Source organism: Salvelinus alpinus, chromosome 12 (assembly GCF_045679555.1).
Source record: "Salvelinus alpinus chromosome 12, SLU_Salpinus.1, whole genome shotgun sequence".
In the NCBI taxonomy this organism is placed as follows: domain Eukaryota; kingdom Metazoa; phylum Chordata; class Actinopteri; order Salmoniformes; family Salmonidae; genus Salvelinus; species Salvelinus alpinus.
Window position 1 is genome coordinate 37,898,231 of NC_092097.1, and position 20,360 is coordinate 37,918,590.

Sequence of the window (20,360 nt, forward strand, 5' to 3'; positions counted from 1 at the left end):
TCCTGGGGTCCCGCAACATTAAGGCAGTTATATACAATTTAAAATATGACATTACATTACATTTCATAATGTACCCAATACACTTTACCAAATACATTTAGTGTGTTCCCTCAGGCCACTACTCCACTATCACATATTTACAATACAACATGCATGTGTACGTGTGTGTCGAGTGTGTCTTATCATGTGTGTCTGTGCCTCCATAGTCCCCACTGTTAAATAAGTTGTATTTTTATCTGTTTTATAAATCTGATGCGACAAAACTAGAGCCTGTGTGCCCTGCCTTGTTGTTAGTGTTTTTAGAAAGGCCCGAGCAGCGCTTTATTATGGATAGACTTCTCCCCATCTTAGCTACAGTTTTATCAGTATGTTTTGAACATGACAGTTTACAATTCTTTCAGTTTTGGTAATATTTTAGGACTAACTTATTCCTTGCCACCCATTCTGAAACTAACTGCAGCTCTTTGTTAAGTGTTGCAGTGATTTCACTCGCTGTAGTAACTGCCGTGTATAGTGTTGAGTCATCTGCGTACATAGACGCACTGGTTTTACTCAAGGCCAGTTGCATGTCATTAGTAAAGATTGAAAAAAGTAAGGGGCCTAGACAGCTGCCCTGGGAAATTCCTGATTGTAGCTGGATTATGTTGGAGAACTCTGTGTTCTGGAAGACAGTTAACTCTTTATCCACAATATAGCAGGGGCTGTAAAGTCATAACACAAGTTTTTCCATCAGCAGACTATGATCAATAATGTCAAAAGCCGAACTGAAGTCCTACATTTCTCTCAGCCAATCATCGGTAATTTGTGTAAGTGTGGTGCTTGTTGAATGTCAAATCAAATTGTATTAGTCACATGCGCCGAATACAACAGGTGTAGGTAGACCTTACAGTGAAATGCTTACTTACGAGCCCCTAACGGACAGTGCAGTTTATGAAATATGGATAAGATTAAGAGATAAAAGTAACAAGTAATTAAAGAGCAGCAGTAAAAAATAACAATATATACAGGGGGGTGCCGGTACAGAGTCAATGTGCGGGGGCACCGGTTAGTGGAGGTAGTATGTACATGTAGGTAGAGTTAATTAATGTGACTATGCATAGATGGCAACAGAGAGTGGCAGTGGTGGGGGGGGCAATGCGAATAGTCTGGGTAGCCATTTGACTAGATGTTCAGGCGTCTTACGGCTTGGGGGTAGAAGCTGTTTAGAAGCCTCTTGGATCTAGACTTGGCGCTCCGGTACCACTTGCCGTGTGGTAGCAGAGAGAACAGTCTATGACTATGGTGGCTGGAGTCCTTGACAATTTTTAGGGCCTTCCTCTGACACCGACTGGTATAGAGGTCCTGAATGGCAGGACGCTTGGCCCCAGTGATGTACTGGGCCGTTCGCACTACCCTCTGTAGTGCCTTGCGTTCGGAGGCCGAGCAGTTGCCATACCAGGCAGTGATGCAACCAGTCAGGATGCCCTCGATGGTGCAGTTGTACAACCTTTTGAGGATCTGAGGACCCATGCCAAATCTTTTCTGTCTCCTGAGGGGGAATAGGTTTTGTCGTGCCCGCTTCACGACTGTCATGGTGTGCTTCGACCATGTTCGTTTTTTGGTGATGTGGACAGCAAGAAACTTGAAGCTCTCAACCTGCTCCACTGCAGCCCTTTCGATGAGAATGGGGGCGTGCTCGGTCCTCTTTTTCCTGTAGTCCACAATCATCTCCTTTGTCTTGCTCACGTTGAGGGGGAGGTTGTTGCCCTGGCACCACACGGCTAGGTCTCTGACCTCCTCCCTATAGGCTCTCTCGTTGTTGTCGCTGATCAGGCCTACCACTGTTGTGTCATCGGCAAATTTAATGATGGTGTTGGAGTCGTGCCTGGCCGTGCAGTCATGAGTGAACAGGGAGTACAGGAAGGGGCTGAGCACGCACCCCTGAGGGGCCCCTGTGTTGAGGATCAGCGTGGCGGATATGTTGTTACCTACCCTTACCACCTGGGGAAGCTCAGGATCCAGTTGCAGAGGGAGGTGTTTAGTCCCAGTGTCCTTAGCTTATTGATGAGCTTTGAGGGCACTATGGTGTTGAACGCTGAGCTGGAGTCAATGAATAGCATTCTCACATAGGTGTTCCTTTTGTCCAGGTGGGAAAGGGCAGTGTGGAGTGCAATAGAGACTGCATCATCTGTGGATTTGTTGTGGAAGTATGCAAATTGGAGTGGGTCTAGGGTTTCTGGGATAATGGTGTTGATGTGAGCCATGACCAGCCTTTCAAAGCACTTCATGGCTACAGACGTGAGTGCTACGGGTTGGTAGTCATTTAGGCAGGTTACCTTAGTGTTCTTGGGTACAGGCACTATGATGGTCTGCTTAACATGTTGGTATCACAGACTCAGACAGGGAGAGGTTGAAAATGTCAGTGAAGACATTTGCTAGTTGGTCAGCGCATGCTCGCAGTACACGTCCTGGTAATCCGTCTGGCCCTACGGCCTTGTGAATGTTTATCTGTCTAAAGGTGTGGCGAAATCCTGCACGGAGCCTTCACCGTGCGCTGCCACTTTAAGAGAGCATGAGCAGTAGGAAGAAGGAAATAAAAGAGCTCGTTCAGCTTTTTGGGGAGGAGCTCTTTTGTGGCGCGACAGTTTTGGTTGTGTGTGTTATGTTGCAGAGTTTGTTTGTATGTGGTTGTACAGTGTTTGGAACAATCCTCGGTGTGATCGCTCGACGACGTGGTTGTTTTCATTTGGGACCGCGACGGTTAGGCTGCAGAGGTTTTTGTTGTCTTCAGTGTATGTGGTTGTACAGTGTTTGGAACAATCCTCGGTGTGATCGCTCGACGACGTGATTGTTCTCATGTGGGACCGCGACGGTTATGGATCAAAGGGATTAGTAGCAACATTGTTGCGAAGCTTTCATCTACAACCCAACACATCATCGGACCGTCAGATCGTACACCTGCAACCTCAAGACCACAGCTAAGCCCTCTCTTGTTCCCTTTCTCTCTTTCTCTTCCCGCTATGGTCCAGTGCTTTACACTGCAACAGACTCTCTTTTCCTAAATGTATTGAAGTTTCATTGGAGCTGGACTAGGGTGTATATGAACACCACACATTCATACCCTCTGCACTCCTTCACAACAGAGAATACAAACTCTTGCAAATCCTCTGTGTGACGACTGGGTTCATTTGTTATTGTATGAAGTTGCTGTTCATTTGCTCTGCTATTATTATTATATGAGGTATGCTTGGTGGGGTTACCAAGAATTGTGGAAGGACTGTGCTGTGATGTGGGATCTATAGGGGGTGTATTCTTTTTTCTCTCCGCTGGCTATCTGGTCAACAGGCTACACTCTAGGCAGTCTCTTCTGCTGATGTGTGTGGGTCTGGTAGTGGTACTCTCGCTGTTCTATTATTTATTTCTTTCGGCAGGGTTAATACCTGCCTGGCGCCCGAACAAAATCTTCTTTACCTTTCTCTAATTAATACCGCTACAAAGGTCTTGCTCACATTGGCTGTGGGGAGCGTGATCACACAGTATTCTGGTACAGCTGGTGCTCTCATGCATGTTTTAGTGTTATTTGCCTCGAAGCGAGCATAGAAGTTGGTTAGCTCGTCCGGTAGGCTCGTGTCACTGGGCAGCTCTCGGCTGTGCTTCCCTTTGTATTCTGTAATGGTTTGCAGGCCCTGCCACATCCGACGAGTGTCAGAGCCGGTGTAGTACGACTCACTCTTAGTCCTGTATTGAAGCTTTGCCTGTTTGATGGTTCGTCGGAGGCCTTAGCGGGATTTCTTATAAGCTTCCGGGTTAGAGTCCCGCTCCTTGAAAGCAGCAGCTGTAGCCTTTAGATCAGTGCGGATGCTGCCTGTAATCCATAGCTTCTGGTTGGGGTATGTACTAGAGGTCGACCGATTATGATTTTTCAACGCCGATACCAATACTGATTATTGGAGGACCAAAAAAAGTCGATACCAATTAATCTTCCGATTAAAAAAATAAATAATACATTTCTTTACAATATATATATATATATATATATTTGTACTAATGACAATTACAACAGTACTGAATGAACACTTATTTTAACTTAATGTTGTCACGCCCTGACCATAATTTGCTTTGTATGTTTCTATGTTTTGTTTGGTCAGGGTGTGATCTGAGTGGGCATTCTATGTTGTATGTCTAGTTTGTCTGTTTCTGTGTTTGGCCTGATATGGTTCTCAATCAGTGGCAGGTGTTAGTCATTGTCTCTGATTGGGAACCATATTTAGGTAGCCTGTTTTGTCGATGTGGGTGATTGTCTATGTTAGTTGCTTGTGTCAGCACATTTCTTATATAGCTTCACGTTCGTTGTTCGTTTATTGTTTTGTATAGTTTGTTCAGTGTTCTCTGTTTATTAAATTCATGATGAACACATATCACGCTGCATTTTGGTCCTCGGATCCTTCCAACTACTCCTCCTCAGACGAGGAGGACGACGAGCGTGACAAATGTAATACAAAAATAAAATAAATGTAGTCTCAAATAAATAATGAAACATGTTCAATTTGGTTTAAATAATGCAAAAACACAGTGTTGGAGAAGAAAGTAAAATTGCAATATGTGCCATGTAAAAAAGCTAACGTTTAAGTTCCTTGCTCAGAACATGAGAACATATGAAAGCTGGTAGTTCCTTTTAACATGAGTCTTCAATATTCCCAGTTAAGAAGTTTTAGGTTATAGTTATTATATGAATTTATACGTCTATTTCTCTCTAAACCATTTGTATTTCATATACCTTTGACTATTGGATGTTCTTATAGGCACTATAGTATTGCCAGCCTAATCTCGGGAGTTGATAGGCTTGAAGTCATAAACAGCGCTGTGCTTCAAGCATTGCGAAGAGCTGCTGGCAACGCAGATCACTGGGGTCGGGGCCTGTTCCCGAGGGAGCCGTATATCCGTCAGAGTCGTGAAAGAAGAAAAAGGATTCTGCTTGTCCGTGGTGAGTAATCGCAGTCCTGATGTCTAGAAGTTATTTTCGGTCATAAGAGACGGTAGCGTCAACATTATGTACAAAAATAGTAAAAAATAAGTTATGAACAACGCAGATCAACGAACAATAGAACAAAATAGGTTGGGGGCACGTAAAACGTCTGCCTTCTGCTCCGGCGCCATCCTTCCCTATAATCATGCTGATAGTCTGTTGTCAATTTGTTTACAGTAAAAAAGAAGAAACTATACTACTACATTGTGTCTGGTCAAACACCATTTTTTCCAAACGTTTACTAAAGGTTGGTAACAGGCTGATTGGTATGTGAATATATGGCAATAGGAGTGGCAATATCGTCCTCTATTATCCTCAGTCATTTTGCAACCGGACCCCTGTGGCTTGTCATTGTTGATAGACACAATCATTTTTTAACTTCTTCCACACTCACTTATGGAATTCAAAATGACAATGCTTATCTTTCATAATTTGATCAGTTATACTTGGATGTGTAGTGTCAGCGTTTGTTGCTGGCATGTCATACCTAAGTTTGCTAATCTTGCCAATGAAAAAAATCATTAAAGTAATTGGCAATATCAATCGGTTTTGTGATGAGCCATCAGTTAAGGTGTTCCAAAGCTTTTTACTATCATTCTTTGTCATTTTTCTTTGTTTCATAGTATTGTAGCGACCCGCACAGACAGCTGTGTGTTATGTGTTAGGCTAGGAGGTGGTTGTGTTGTACTGACCAGTACCCGGTGTTCGCGGGGTCCGACATGTCAATCAACCTGCTATCTGCCAATCACGGGAATGCCTGGAATGTTCTGATGCCGGGCATCCTGGTGGTTGGCGGAGTGGCGTGGAGGGGGGTTGGGCAGGGGGGTGGAGCATTGGAAGTTAAGACCAGGTTCAGCCTTTGTTCTCTCTCTCTTACGTCTGGGCTTCACAAGAGAAGGTCACGATTGGCTTGTGGGTTATCTGTCATCTATTTGGCGTGTGCTACGGCCCAAACAGTAGCCTGTGTAAAGTTGGTTTAATAAACCGTCAATTCGCAAACTCAAGCCTCTGTCTGGACAATTGTTCATTTATGATCTAGTCAGGTCATTACATTGGTGTCAGAAGTAAAAACGTTGATACAAGTTAGCCAGCTAGCTAGCTGACTTATGTGGCTAGCTACCGTAGGTGAGAACGGGGATTGAAAATGCTTCGAGGGAATCCGAAAGTGAAGGTGGAGGTAGGGGACGATTATGGCCAAGGAGGTGCGTGTGAATGGACGTCGGGGGTTCTGTCTGAGGAGATCGCCAGGGCGTCGGAGCGCAGAGGCCGCTTGAGGGAGGACGTTAGAGCGATGGCGGCTGAAGCGGGCATGAGTGCTTCGTCGACTGTATTTCGCGTGGATTCTGGTGGGCGGACCGAAGTGGTGACGTCGACGCGGCGTGACGAGGAATCTGGGGCTCAGGATGTAAACAAACATGGCGGCGCCCAGTTCCCGGCTGCGTCCGTATCTGTTAAGACCCCGAAGTATTCCGGTAAGGCGGATTGGGAAGCTTTTCATGCTCAGTTTGAACTGTTAGCTCATTTTAGGGGGTGGTCGGATGAAGAAAGGGCACTGCAGTTGGCTTTATGCCTCACGGATGAAGCTCTGGCCTGTTTGATATTGATTAGCCCCGAGGACAGGAATGATTATGGTGCTTTAGTGGGAGCACTGAGGAGGCGCTATGGACAGTGTGTACAGCCCGGGCTACTGCGCTCCGAACTGAGTAATAGACGCAGGCAGCCTGGAGAGCCTCTACGGGTGCTAGCTAATGACATTGAGAGCCTCTCTCGGCGGGCATATGCTCACATGCCCCCCTCCGTGCAGAGCGAGCTAGCACGGGACCAGTTCATACAGGCGCTCTCTCCTACGGAGCTGCGCATACAGACCCAGCTGGCTCATCCTGAGTCATTGCAGACAGCCTTGGAGATGGCTTTGGAGAGGGAGCTGGTGTGGGCTGGGGCTTCAGCTGGGGCTTTGGTGGGGGTGCAGGGAGACACACCCTCTGTGCGAGCTGGGGGGCAGAGCAGCCCGGGGGCCGGAAAAGCCTGCTTGGGTGGCCGAAATGACAAAACTAATTCGTGCTGTGTCGCTACAGGCGGCACGAAACACACGCCCTGGTCCCAGGGTCTGCTGGGGTTGTGGCCAGCCAGGCCATCTGCGCCGAGATTGCCCCATGTCCCCCAGAGCTCAGGGAAACGGCTCGGGGTCCGCATAGACCGGGTAGTGCGGACCCCTGGCTTTCTATCCCAACCACCATCATCTTCAGGAGGAGCCCACCGGCACAGACGGGGAAGCAAGGCTCCACTTCCCCCAGAAGCAGACGAGGGCAAGCGGATGGAGCCTGTTGTTGTGGTGGGCCGGACCTGTGTTGGGGACTTTTGTCATGTCCCTGTCACTGTGGAGGGGGTGCCCTGCTCCGCCCTGGTGGACACTGGGTCCACAGTAACCCTGGTGAGGCCAGATATTGTGCCAGGTTGGACTCAGTGTGAGCCTACAACTGTGCAGCTCCGCACAGTCACAGGTGAGCTGGCACCCATGAAAGGGAAGGGAATAATGACTCTGACAGTAGGGGGCAGGACTGTGCGTCATCCTGTGTGGGTGGCGGCTGTGCAGGACCCTTGTATCCTGGGGTTGGACTTTCTTAGGAGCACAGGCTGCCAGTTAGACCTAAATAGGGGCACACTGAGCTTCCAGGGAGGGACGGAAGTCACCATGGCCCCCCCTAATGTCACATTCACTCAACCCAACAAACCCTTTACTCCAACAGTTAAAGCAGCAGAGACTCATGGCTGCGCCCCCTCCCCCACAGCTGTGTGTGACTTTTCCCCAGTCCCCCTGTCACCTACGGCGGTGTGTTACATTCCCCCAGCTACCTCCATGACACAGCCCTCTGTGAGCCCGGGCCGCACCCCCCCAGCTCAGCTACCCCAGATGGGAGAGGAGAGGACACTGTCTGCAGTGAGGGAGATATGGGGGAGGAACTGTGTTGGTCTTGACCCCGAGCAGCAGGAACGGTTGTGGCAGTTGCTGTTTGAATTCAGAGACAGCTTTGCGTTGAGTGAGGAAGAGGTGGGTCAGACTCATCTGGTGCAGCATGAGATCGACACAGGTGATGCTCGACCCATCAAGATGCGTCCCCGCCGTATCCCGCTGGCACGCCAGGAGGCGGCAGACAAGGCTGTGTTGGAGACGCAGCGGGCAGACTTCATTGAGCACTCAGACAGCCCCTGGGCGGCGCCAGTCGTCATGGTTCCGAAGAAGGGGGGCAAGCTGAGGTTCTGTGTGGACTACAGGCGGCTGAATGAGGTAACCAGGAAGGACTCATACCCCATACCACGTATCGATGAGTCGCTGGACCTGGTTAGGGGGTCCTCCTGGTTCTCCTCACTAGACCTCCGCAGTGGCTACTGGCAGGTGCCCCTCTCCCCAGAGGCCAGAGCCAAAACTGCGTTCTCCACTAACAGAGGACACTGGCAGTTCAAGGTCCTGTGCTTTGGCCTGTGCAACGCTCCAGCTACTTTTGAGCGTTTGATGGACAGGGTGCTGGATGGCATCCCCCGACAGCAGTGTCTGGTATACCTCGATGACATCCTGGCCCATGGCAGCTCCTTCCAGTCAGCCCTGGGGGCGCTACGGCGTGTGCTGGAGAGGGTGGCTGCCGCAGGTCTGAAGCTCCACCCCGAGAAGTGCCACTTCATGAGGAGAGAGGTGTCCTTCTTGGGCCACCGAGTGGGGAAGGAGGGGATCAGCACCATGGAGGACAAGGTAGGGGCTGTCAGAGACTGGCCCACCCCCACTGACCAACGTCAGCTGAAGAGCTTCCTGGGCCTGGCCTCGTACTACAGGAGGTTTGTACGGGGCTTCTCAAGCGTTGCTGCTCCACTGAACCGCCTGCTGCCGAAGGACAAGGCTTTCACTTGGACAGTGGAGTGTGAGGAGGCGTTCAACACCCTCAAACGTGCACTGATCGAGGCCCCCGTGCTCGCCCCCCCTGACCTCACCTTGCCCTTTATCCTGGACACAGACGCGAGCAATGTGGGCATGGGTGGGGTGCTGGCCCAGAGGGGGAGAGAGTGGTGGCGTACTTCAGCAAAACATTTGACAAACATGAGCGCCGCTACTGTGTCACCCGGCGGGAGCTCTTGGCTGTTGTGGCTTCCGTCAAACACTTCAAGTACTACCTGGGTGGTCTGCCCTTTACTGTAAGGACTGACCACTCTGCTCTCCAGTGGCTCATGTCTTTCAGAGAGCCAGAGGGGCAGGTGGCACGCTGGTTGGAGGAGCTTCAGCCGTATGACTTCACGGTGGTGCACAGGGCAGGGGCACGCCACTCCAACGCCGACGCCATGTCCCGTCGGCCCTGTACTGCAGACGGCTGCCGCCACTGTGAACGGAGAGAGGGACGGGAGAGAGAGCTGCGGGCAGAGGAGGGTGTCTGTGCCACAGTGTGTCGGGCGAGCGGGCCTGTCTGCTGTGAGCTGCAGACTGTCGACGTGGCTGAATGGCGGCAGCAGCAGGGACGGGACACAGACCTACAGCCAGTGCTACAGTGGGTAGAGGCGCAGGTGAGGCCACCATGGGAAGAGGTGACAGCGCTCTCACTCGCGACCAAAGGGTTGTGGTCGAAGTTTGAGAGACTGCGGCTGGCTGATGGCGTGCTACAGCGGGCATGGAAGGAGTCAGCTACGGGAGAGGAGAGGTGGCAGGTGGTGGTCCCAAAAGCATTGCGGGAGGCTCTGCTCCAGAGTACTCATGGGGGGGTGGGGACTGGACACTTTGGGGTCACAAAAACACTGCGCCGTCTCCGTCAGGGCTTCTACTGGGGGCAGCACAAGAGGGATGTGGAGGACTTTTGTCGCCGCTGTGACAACTGCACAGCGAGAAAGGGCCCCCCAGGCCGCTCTCATGCTCAGCTCCAACAGTTCCCAGTGGGGGCTCCCATGGAGAGGGTGGGAGTGGATGTAGTTGGGCTGTTCCCCACCACAGACAGTGGAAACCGCTGGGTGCTCACGGCCATGGACTATTTCACAAAATGGCCCGAGGCCTATGCTCTGCCTGACCAGGAGGCAGAGACCATCGTCGACGCCCTGACAGCGGGGATGTTCAGCAGGTTTGGAGCTGCAGAGTCCATCCACAGCGACCAAGGCAGAAACTTTGAGTCCCGTGTGTTCGCCACCATGTGTGAGAGGCTGGGTATGCACAAGACCCGCACTACTCCTCTCCATCCTCAAAGTGATGGCCTTGTGGAGCGCTTCAACAAAACGCTTGGACAGCAGCTGGCCATCGTCTCTTCCAAACACCAGCGTGACTGGGACAAGCACCTGCCTATGGTCCTCATGGCATGCCGCTCCGCTGTCCAAGACTCCACCTCCTGCACGCCTGCCCTCCTCATGCTGGGGAGAGAGATCCGCACCCCTGCGGAGATGGCGTTTGGTCGGCCCCTGGATAGCCCTCATGTTCCTCCGGGGCCGGAGTATGCCCGGAGACTCCAGGACCGCCTGGAGACAGCCCACACCTTCGCCAGAGAGCAGCTGGTGAATGCAGGTGTGAGGCAGAAAAGGAACTATGACGTGCACACCCGGGGAAGGCACTTTGTGGCTGGGGAGCTGGTCTGGGTCTACAGCCCCCTAAGGAAAAAAGGCAGATGCCCCAAGTTGGACAGTCACTGGGTGGGACCCTGCAGTGTCCTGGAGAGGGTAGGGGAGGTTGTGTACCGGGTGCAGCTTCCTCCCAGGGGGAGAAAGGTGGCACTGCACCGGGACAGGTTAGCCCCATACAGAGGGGCCTCTTCTCCCCAAACCCCAGGAACCCCCACAATTCCCCTCTCTGGCAATGACATTCTCCAGGCACCCACCCTCAGGTGCCGCAGACAAGGCTCCAGACAGCCCACTCCCCCTGTCTCCCCCCCTGTGTCACCGCGTGGTTCCCCAGAGCCACGGACTGTATTACCCGTTCCCGCTTCCTTGTCCCCCATATCCCTGCCTTCATCCCCTGGTTCCCAGAGGGGCACTCTGCGACCATCACGGCCACGCAGGCAAAGGAGACCTCCGGGTCGCTTCAGAGACTTTGTTTGTTCCCTCGGGGACGAGGGACTTTGTGGTGGGGGGGCTGTGTAGCGACCCGCACAGACAGCTGTGTGTTATGTGTTAGGCTAGGAGGTGGTTGTGTTGTACTGACCAGTACCCGGTGTTCGCGGGGTCCGACATGTCAATCAACCTGCTATCTGCCAATCACGGGAATGCCTGGAATGTTCTGATGCCGGGCATCCTGGTGGTTGGCGGAGTGGCGTGGAGGGGGGTTGGGCAGGGGGGTGGAGCATTGGAAGTTAAGACCAGGTTCAGCCTTTGTTCTCTCTCTCTTACGTCTGGGCTTCACAAGAGAAGGTCACGATTGGCTTGTGGGTTATCTGTCATCTATTTGGCGTGTGCTACGGCCCAAACAGTAGCCTGTGTAAAGTTGGTTTAATAAACCGTCAATTCGCAAACTCAAGCCTCTGTCTGGACAATTGTTCATTTATGATCTAGTCAGGTCATTACAGTATAGTTTATTCATATTTTTCAGTTTAGTCACATGATTTCTCAATTTGGCAAATACGTTTGCCAATCGGTTGTGCAGCCAGAATAATTAGCCATTCCTTTTGCCTCATCCCTCTGAACCATACATTTATTCAATTCCTCATCAATCCACGGGAATGTAACTGTTTTTGCAGTCATTTAATTAGAATAAGCAATTTCATAAATGTGTCAAGTGCAGCATATAGTTGCTCCTCATTACACACCACAGACCAACAAATATTATTTACATCAACAACATAGGAATCACTACAACAGTTATTGTATTACCTCTTATACACTATATTAGACCCAGCCTTTTGAAATGTGCTTTTCCTAGATATAGCTACACTATTGTGATCACTACATCCAATGGATTTGGATACTGCTTTAAAGCTAATTTCTGCAGCATTAGTAAAGATGTAATTAATACATGTTGATTATTTCATTCCTGTGCTGTTTGTAACTACCCTGGTAGGTTGACTGATAACCTGAAGCAGATTGCAAGCACTAGTTTAGTTTGAAGCTTTTTCTTGAGTGGGCAGCTTGATGAAAGCCAGTCAATATTTAAATCACACATAAAATATACCTCTCTGTTGATATCACATACATTATCAAGCATTTCACGCATGTTATCCAGATACTGACAGTTAGCACTTGGTGGTCTATAGCAGCTTCCCACAAGAATGGGATTTAGGTGAGGCAGATGAACCTGTAGCCATATTACGTCAACAGTATTTAACATTAGATCCTCTCTAAGCTTAACAGGAATGTGGTTCTGAATATAAACAACAACACCTCCACCGTTGGCATTTCTATATTTTCTGTAGATGTTATAACCATGTATTGCTACCACTGTATCATCAAAGGTATTATCTAAGTGAGTTTCATAATATGAATGTCATCTGTTACTAGCAAATTATTGATTTCATGAACCTTTTTCTTAAGCTGTTAATGTGGGCTATTTTTAGCACTGTTCTGGGATGCTTGATTGTTTTCATTGCTTTACTGGGAAGCTTAGCAGAAATAGAGTTGCTCATGTTATTTATGTTATTGCACGGTGAGCTGTACACATTGGTAGGGATTAACTGAGCTGGGCTTGGGTCATTGATAAATCATTTTCTCAACGCAGCCTTATAATGCTGTGAAAGGATCCAGGAGCCCAAATTATTTGGGTGGATCCCATCATCCTTATAAAACAAGCTTAGTTTCCAGAAGGTGTCAAAATTGTCAATAAATGTTACACACACAGAGCTGCAATAGTTTCGTAGCCAGTTATGGAGGGCTAAAAGTCTGCTGAAACGTTCAATGCCACGATTTAGGGAGGAGGGCACAGGGCCAGATATTATGGGGTGTTTGGTGTCAAACAGAGACCAAATCAGTTCTTTAAAATCCATGATAGACTAAATATTCCTGATGCAGGTTTAAAATGTTTGGGAGCAGCTTATTGATGTCCTGTACTCGTGATCCTGGATAGCACAACGTTTTGCTCAAGGGACTTTTCTCACCATTGAACTGCCCAATACAATGGCCAGAGAAGGGGATGGAGAAATCCGCTCATTCCTACCCCTCACACAATTTGCTGAAACTTTTTCACGGGCCCACAAGAAGCAGGATAGCATTCGCCCGCTGCTCCCGGCGATAGGTCCAGATTATCGCTGGGAGAGGAAAAGGAGCCGAACTGGACGACGAACCCGCTGCTGGAGTCAGTGTAGTTGGAGTCAGTGTAGTTGGAGTCAGCTGAGCCGTCAGGCAATCCCAGCGATGAAGGCGCAGGTAGATCAGGCACCAGTGCATGGAAGCTATTCCTTATGTCAATCTGCTCCAAACCTCTCACAGACACTCCAGTCCGCTTTGCGGCATGCCACTGCCTTCGGTTTCCATGACATGTGACATGGTACCAGCGCTGATTGGAACAATCCTCTTGCTGTTCTCCGTCTACTCCACTACAAGATGGAGGAGCAGAAGCAGATGGAGAAGACTTCCTTGGCAGGCAAGTTCCAGGTAGCACAGACCATTTGGATAGGGAAAGATGACTAGGCGGGGACACATCCATCAGGCCTGAGCAGCGTCCAGCGACAAGAGTTGAGAAAGTTCCAAGGATAGCCACCTCATTCCTGTAATCTCCCGCAAGCAATCTCCCCTTTGACAGCTCTTTGGTCTTGGCCATAGTGGAGTTTGGAGTGTGACTTTGAGGTTGTGGACAGGTGTCTTTTATACTGATAACAAGTTCAAACAGGTGCCATTAATACAGGTAACGAGTGGAGGACAGAGGAGCCTCTTGAAGAAGTTACAGGTCTGTGAGAGCCAGAAATCTTGCTTGTTTGTAGGTGACCAAATACTTATTTTCCACCATAATTTGCAAATAAATTCATTAAAAATCCTACAATGTGATTTTCTGGATATTTTTTTCTCATTTTGTCTGTCATAGTAGAAGTGTACCTGTGATGAAAATAACAGGCCTCTCATCTTTTTAAGTGGGAGAACTTGCACAATTGGTGGCTGACTAAATACTTTTTTGCCCCACTGTAACAACGGTCAATAATAATCTATTGTCAGTTATTGGACACATTATTTGTTGCCTTGCTCGTGCTTTTATGGTGTAAGTTTTCAAGCAACAGTTTGATCTCATTTAGTTGTTATCCCCTGTTGCCATAACTCTTTGTCACTTTCACTTGATTGCATCACTTTACATTTTAGTCATTTAGCAGACACTCTTATACAGAGTGACTTAGTTAGTGCATTCATCTTGGTAGGACAACTACGTATCACAGGCCTATAAAGTAAATTTTTCCTCTAACATAGCTGTGAGTAGAGTCAGAGCTATAAGGGGGGGGGGGGGGGGGGTCAAAGTGAGGAGGAGGATTATTTAAGATACTGTTTGAAGAGGTAGGGTTTCAGATGTTTTCAGAAGATGGGCAGGAACTCTGCTGTCCTAGCTTCAGAGGGAAGCTGGTTCCACCATTGGGGTGCCAGGACAGAGACGAGCTTGGACTGGGCTGAGCGGGAGCTGCCCTCCCATAGGGGTGGGAGGGCCAAGAGACCAGAGGTAGCAAAACGGAGTGCTCGGGTTGGGGGTAGGGTTTGACCATACCCTGAAGTTATGGAGGAGTGAGGTAACATTAGAGAACTTGGGAAGGTTGAAAACCAGGCGGGTGCATTCTTGATAAGTTGCAGGGGTTTGATGGAACAAGCAGGGAGCAAAGCCAACAGTTGTTGCAGTTGTCCAGACGGGACTACTGGAATAGGACCTGTGCCGCTTCCTGTGTGAGGTAGGGTCGTACTCTACGGATGTTGTAGAGCATAAACCTGCAGGAGTGGGTCACTACTTTGCTGTTTTCAGAGAACGACAAGGTATTGTCCAGGGTCACACCAAGGTTCTTTGCACTCTAGGAGGGTGACACTGTGGAGTTGTCATGGTGATGGAGAGGTCTTTGAGCGGGCAGGCCTTCCCCAGGAGGAAGAGCAGTTCCGTCTTCTCGAGGTTGAGCTTGAGGTGGTGAAAGAGGTCAAGGCGTAGGGTAGTTATGTGTGACTGAGACTAGTGGACTCAATAGGCTGAGTGAATGAGTAGCGGATGTTGTCAACCTTTAATGTGGTTGACAAAGTCGTCCGCAGAGGAGGAAGGGGGAGGGGTTGATCATTAAGGAAGGAGGAGAAGGTGGAAAACAGTTTCCTGCGGTTAGAGGCACAAGCTTGACATTTAGAGTGGTAGAAAGTGGCTTTAGCAGCAGATACAGAAGAAGAGAAAATAGAGAGGAGGGAGTGAAAGGATGATAGGTCCTCAATAAGTTTTGTTTTCCTTCATTTCACTCAGGTGCCCGCAACCCTGTTCTGTAAGCTCGCAATGAGTCATTCAGCCACGGAGAAGGAGAGGAGGGCCTAGCCGGGCGGGAGGAAAGGGGACAGTGCAAGTCATAGGATGCGGAAAGGGCAGAGAGTAGGGTCGAAGAGGCAGAATCATGAGACAGATGGGAGAAGGATTTAGCGGAAGGGAGAGATGATAGGATAGAAGAGGAGAAAGTAGTGGGAGAGAGAGCGAAGATTGCGATGGCGCATGACCATCTGGCTAGGAGCTGAGAGGCTGGGGTTGGAGGAAAAGGAGACATAAAAGGAAACAAAGTAGTTGTCAGATACTTGGAGGGGGGTTGCAGTGAGATTAGTAGGCGAGCAGCCTCTAGTAAAGATGAGGTCAAGCGTATTGCCTGCCTTGTGAGTTGGAGGGGATTGGGAAAGGGTGAGGTCAAAAAGGCAAGGAGGGGAAAGAGAGTTGGAAAGAAGTGAATCAAAGGCAAACGTCAGGAGGTTGAAGTCGCCAAGTACGAAGGGCGGTGAGCCATCGTCAGGAAATGAACTCATCAAGGTGTCAAGCTCATTGAGGAACTCTCCAAGAGCACTTGGTAGGTGATAGGTGACAGTAATGTTAACCTTGGGTGGACAAGTGACAGTGACAGCATGGAATTCAAATGAGGAGATGGACAGTTGGGAGAAAAGAGAACATCTCCACTTAGGAGAAATGAGTAGACCTGTGCCACTACTGCGACGAACAGATGCTTTCGGACTATGAGAGACAACATAGTCAGATGAAGAAAGAGCAACTGGAGTAGCAGTGTTCTCTGGGGTGATCCATGTCTCCGTCCGGGGCAAAAAGTCAAGGGACTGATGGTTAGCATAGGCTGGGATGAACTCAGCGTTCTTGACTGCAGATCGGCAGTTCCAAACGCTGCCAGAGACCCAGAATTCCACATGAGTTGTGCGTGCAGGGTACACTAAATTAGAAGGGTTGCAGCCAAGGGGTGGGGAGTGTCTGTAAAGCCTATAGGGAAAGGTGTGAACTGGTATAGAAAACACACACATAGTTGACAAAGCAGCAAAAATAACTAGGTAAGATACTCAAGTGAGAGAGTAGTGTGAGCCTTCCTCTCTTTCCTTCCTCGAACAACTCGGCAGAACAACTCCGCAGAACGGTCTTTGTTTTGGCGGCGGTCTTTGTTTTGGCCACGATCTTTGTTTTGCGACAAATCTGCCACTAACACGACCACCACTTACAGCTGCCACTGAGAAACCAGGGGAGACTGAAGAACTAAAAATCATTGCTAATTGTCTAGCAGAGGTGGAGAGCACACATCCCTGTACTAATTGCTGATTGCTTAGGAGAGGTGAAACCACTCCCCCCCCCCAAATACAGCCACTGATTAGCAAAACAAGTCACAAATTGCCCTGCCCCTTGATCCTGGTTGTGTCAACAACTATCTGCAAATTATGAGCAGTCAGCAGTTCACACACCAAGTAGGCTACTGGGAAAACAGGCAGCACTTAGCTAGCACTCCTGGAGATAAACAGGCAGCACTTAGCTAGCACTCCTGGAGATATCAGGAGTCCTCTAGCTGTGGAATTAATCACTTCCCACAACAATTTGCTTGCAGCTGAAACTGGTGTCATGGGTTCTGTTCTGAGGGCAGTTTCTCCTCCCTGTGGGCTGTGCACAATTTGGCTCACGCAACGGCTGACGTGGAATCTTTGCTGCTGCCTTGGCCCTCATATACAGTGCATTCGGAACGTATTCAGACCCCTTGACTTTTTCTACATTTTATTACATTAAAGTCAGATTCTTAAACGGATTCAGTGGACACCGTTTTGAGATTATAATTACAATAGATGAATACAATAGAATAGCCCGCCCTGCTCTTCATTCACAATTGGTGGTTACATAATTATGCATTGTTCGCTTCCTCTTGCTCAACTCACCCATTCTCCTCCATCATACTATATTTAATTGATTTAATCCGTTGTTATATGTGGGAAATTTCAGAATGTTCAGTTTCGAGGCAGTTATCAGGGTGATTATCAACTGGGCACGACACCTTCAACTATTGAGAGAAGGAGCGGAGTAGGCCAATCTGTTGGGAGAAGGGTCAGCAGGGAAAAACATTCATAAAATGACATGCCATCCTTAAACTGGTTACAACTCCAGTTCTGTTTGTGATTTTAAGATTCTAACAACAGCAGTGTGTTATATAGACTTATTTAGGAAAAGTCAAGAATGAGGGGGATATGACTTTATAAATGTAGAGTAATTAAACATTTTAAATGTGTTGTTAGTCAGTCATTATGATGCTGTCTGTCTTTCTAGTGTTAATATACTGAATCACTAAGAAATCCATTCATATTTTGTTTAGGAAGACCATAAAAAAGATGATACAAGACAATGTATTTCAAAAGAACAGAATATCATGTTTTGAGTTGTATTTATCTGTGTTTAGTAGCCAAGGATATGGCTGTGTCATGCCAATGAAATTAAGGTGTTAATTTAGCAGATAAACCAGGCCCTGCACCTACCACAGTCCACATATATTTTACAGTAAGAATATAATGGAAAAATAGAAAGCATATGTATCCCAAATGTCTATTGCTGATTGTTACCAGTAACCTACTCACATGAGGAACATGCAGGGAGCCACAGTTATTCTAGGAAAAAGTTATATTTTGAAACAGAGACCATCCCTGCCATTTGTGGAGTTGTCATTAGAAATGTTAGAATCTGCTCTTTCTGATAGGGTATAGCAATCAAATGTCTGGCCTGCATGGACCTCTGTAGGATGATATGGAACAAGTACTATTTGATCTCCTTTCCCTTCTTTGTCATTACACACTGTGCTGGTCATCTGTCACTATTTGACAATTGATAATATTGTCACCCATCAGACTACTTTAGTCCACATATATTATTATTATTTTATGTGTGAAAATAGTTCCAATGTAGTTTAGGTGTCATTTGGACGGGCCAGCTTGGCAGGAAACTGTTGTCTTACAGTCAGAAAATACACTTGTCTTATTTTAGTAGTTCAAGTTGAAGTTGTATTAGTTGTACTGTATGTACGGGATAAACATTGTGTACATCGTCTAACGAAATGCTTATTTGCAGATTCCATCTCGACAATGCAACAATAATAAAAGACAAGAATAGGAACATAAAGTAAATGGCTCAGTAGAATATAATATTTTTTTTGTTGCATAAGTATAATACAGGAAGGCTCAATTTATTGTACAATATTTACATGTGTTTTGGGGATGGGGGCAATGTATAAACTGATCAGTATAATAAGGGTTTTGTAGCAGCAGTTGTGAGGTGTGTGGGTGTGTGCATAAGTGAGTACATGTGTGCTAAGGTGCAGAGAACCAGAGCAGATGGACAGTGCAGTTCAAGCATTCAGCAGTCTGATAGCTTGTAAATAGAAAGTGTCTCTGAGCCTGTTGGTATCATGCCTCGATACCGTCTGCTCGACAGTAAGGGAGAGAACAGCTCGTGGCTGTAGTGTGTGTGGTCCTTGATTATGCTGCGTGCCTTCCTCAGGTACTGTTTCGAGTAGATCTCCTGGATGGGTGGGAACACGATCCTAGTGATGTACTGGGCTGTCTTCAACACCCTCTGAAGGGCCTTGAGGTCGTGGACGGAGTTGCTCCGTACCAGGCCGTGATGCAACCAGTCAGTATGCGCTCGATGGTGCAGTGGTAGTATTTGGAGAGGACTCTGGGAGGCATGCCGAATTTCTTCAGCCACCTTAGTATTTGCAGTCTATGCCCTTTTGGATCAATCAATACATTTTCTGACTGATTACAATTTACATTTGGTGTCCTGGGGTTTCTTATGACCTATTTTAACATAATAAAGGCATTCATTTAGCAATTTATTGTTTATTATCGAATATTTACACAATTGAAATATCAACAGCATGACCGTCATGGCCATTCTAGCGGTTATGGAGTTTCGGCGCTCCAAGTATTAACTGAGAGATCTGTGAATTAGCATGTCATCAGGGACTTTTTAGGCCAATGATGACAGCAAAGAAGAAGGCTGTTATGTGTCCCACTCCCAGAGTCCCCTAGCTTCCAAAAGGCTTCAGTAGACAAATACTTTCATTTAGGAGTAAATTAAACAGGATGTTCTGGTATGCACACAAGTTAAGTCAAGTCGAATATATATCAAGTCCATTTTCCATTGGTCTCAGTCATAACGGTTCTCAACAAAACCAGAATGGACAGAGGCACAGAAAAGGTAAGTCACAGATTGACGTAAGACACTTTCCAGATAACTAATGAAGTTATCCCTCCCCTTACTGACTATCTCTTATGTGCTTTCCCTCTACTCTTATCTTCTACCCTTATCTTCATTGTATTATCTTCCTCTCTATCTATCTATCTATCTATCTATCTATCTATCTATCTATCTATCTGATGAAAGCTATTGATGGCAGAATTGTTATGCTTTTGATTGACGAAAAATAAAACATCAGCTTTTAATTGTGAGTGAGAGTCACGCCTGTTTCTCAACTAATATTCCCTATGCTCATTTGTATTCACTTTCCCATCTCTCCCCAGTGGCCGTGCTGCTGAAGGATGACTACTTTGTACGGGGGGCAGGACTGCCTGGACGCTTCAAGGCGGAGAAGATTGAGTTCCATTGGGGTCAGAGTAACGGATCAGCAGGGTCAGAACACAGCATCAACGACAGGAAGTTCCCTGTGGAGGTAAGATTAGTTGGCCACAGAGGACAGGGGGTGTAGGGGTTAGATCATATGGACACAGAGGCTGGGGGCTGTAGGGGTTAGATCATATGGACACAGAGGATAGGGGGCTGTAGGTGTTAGATCATATGGACACAGAGGATAGGGGGCTGTAGGTGTTAGATCATATGGACACAGAGGATAGGGGGCTGTAGGTGTTAGATCATATGGACACAGATGATAGGGGGCTGTAGGTGTTAGATCATATGGACACAGAGTATAGGGGGCGAGACTGAGGGTGTTTATGGTTGAGACTGATA

At 47.9% G+C, this 20,360-nt stretch overlaps 1 protein-coding gene across 2 annotated transcripts in view; it reads left to right on the forward strand.

Moving 5' to 3' along the window:
• Positions 1-20,360, forward strand: part of LOC139536108 (receptor-type tyrosine-protein phosphatase gamma-like) — a 259,097-nt gene that overhangs the window by 116,820 nt on the left and 121,917 nt on the right. For both annotated transcript variants that reach the window (XM_071336268.1, XM_071336269.1), the window contains exon 4: positions 19,916-20,064. In XM_071336268.1, coding sequence (XP_071192369.1) covers positions 19,916-20,064 — 149 coding nt within the window. The remainder of the gene's footprint in view (positions 1-19,915; positions 20,065-20,360) is intronic.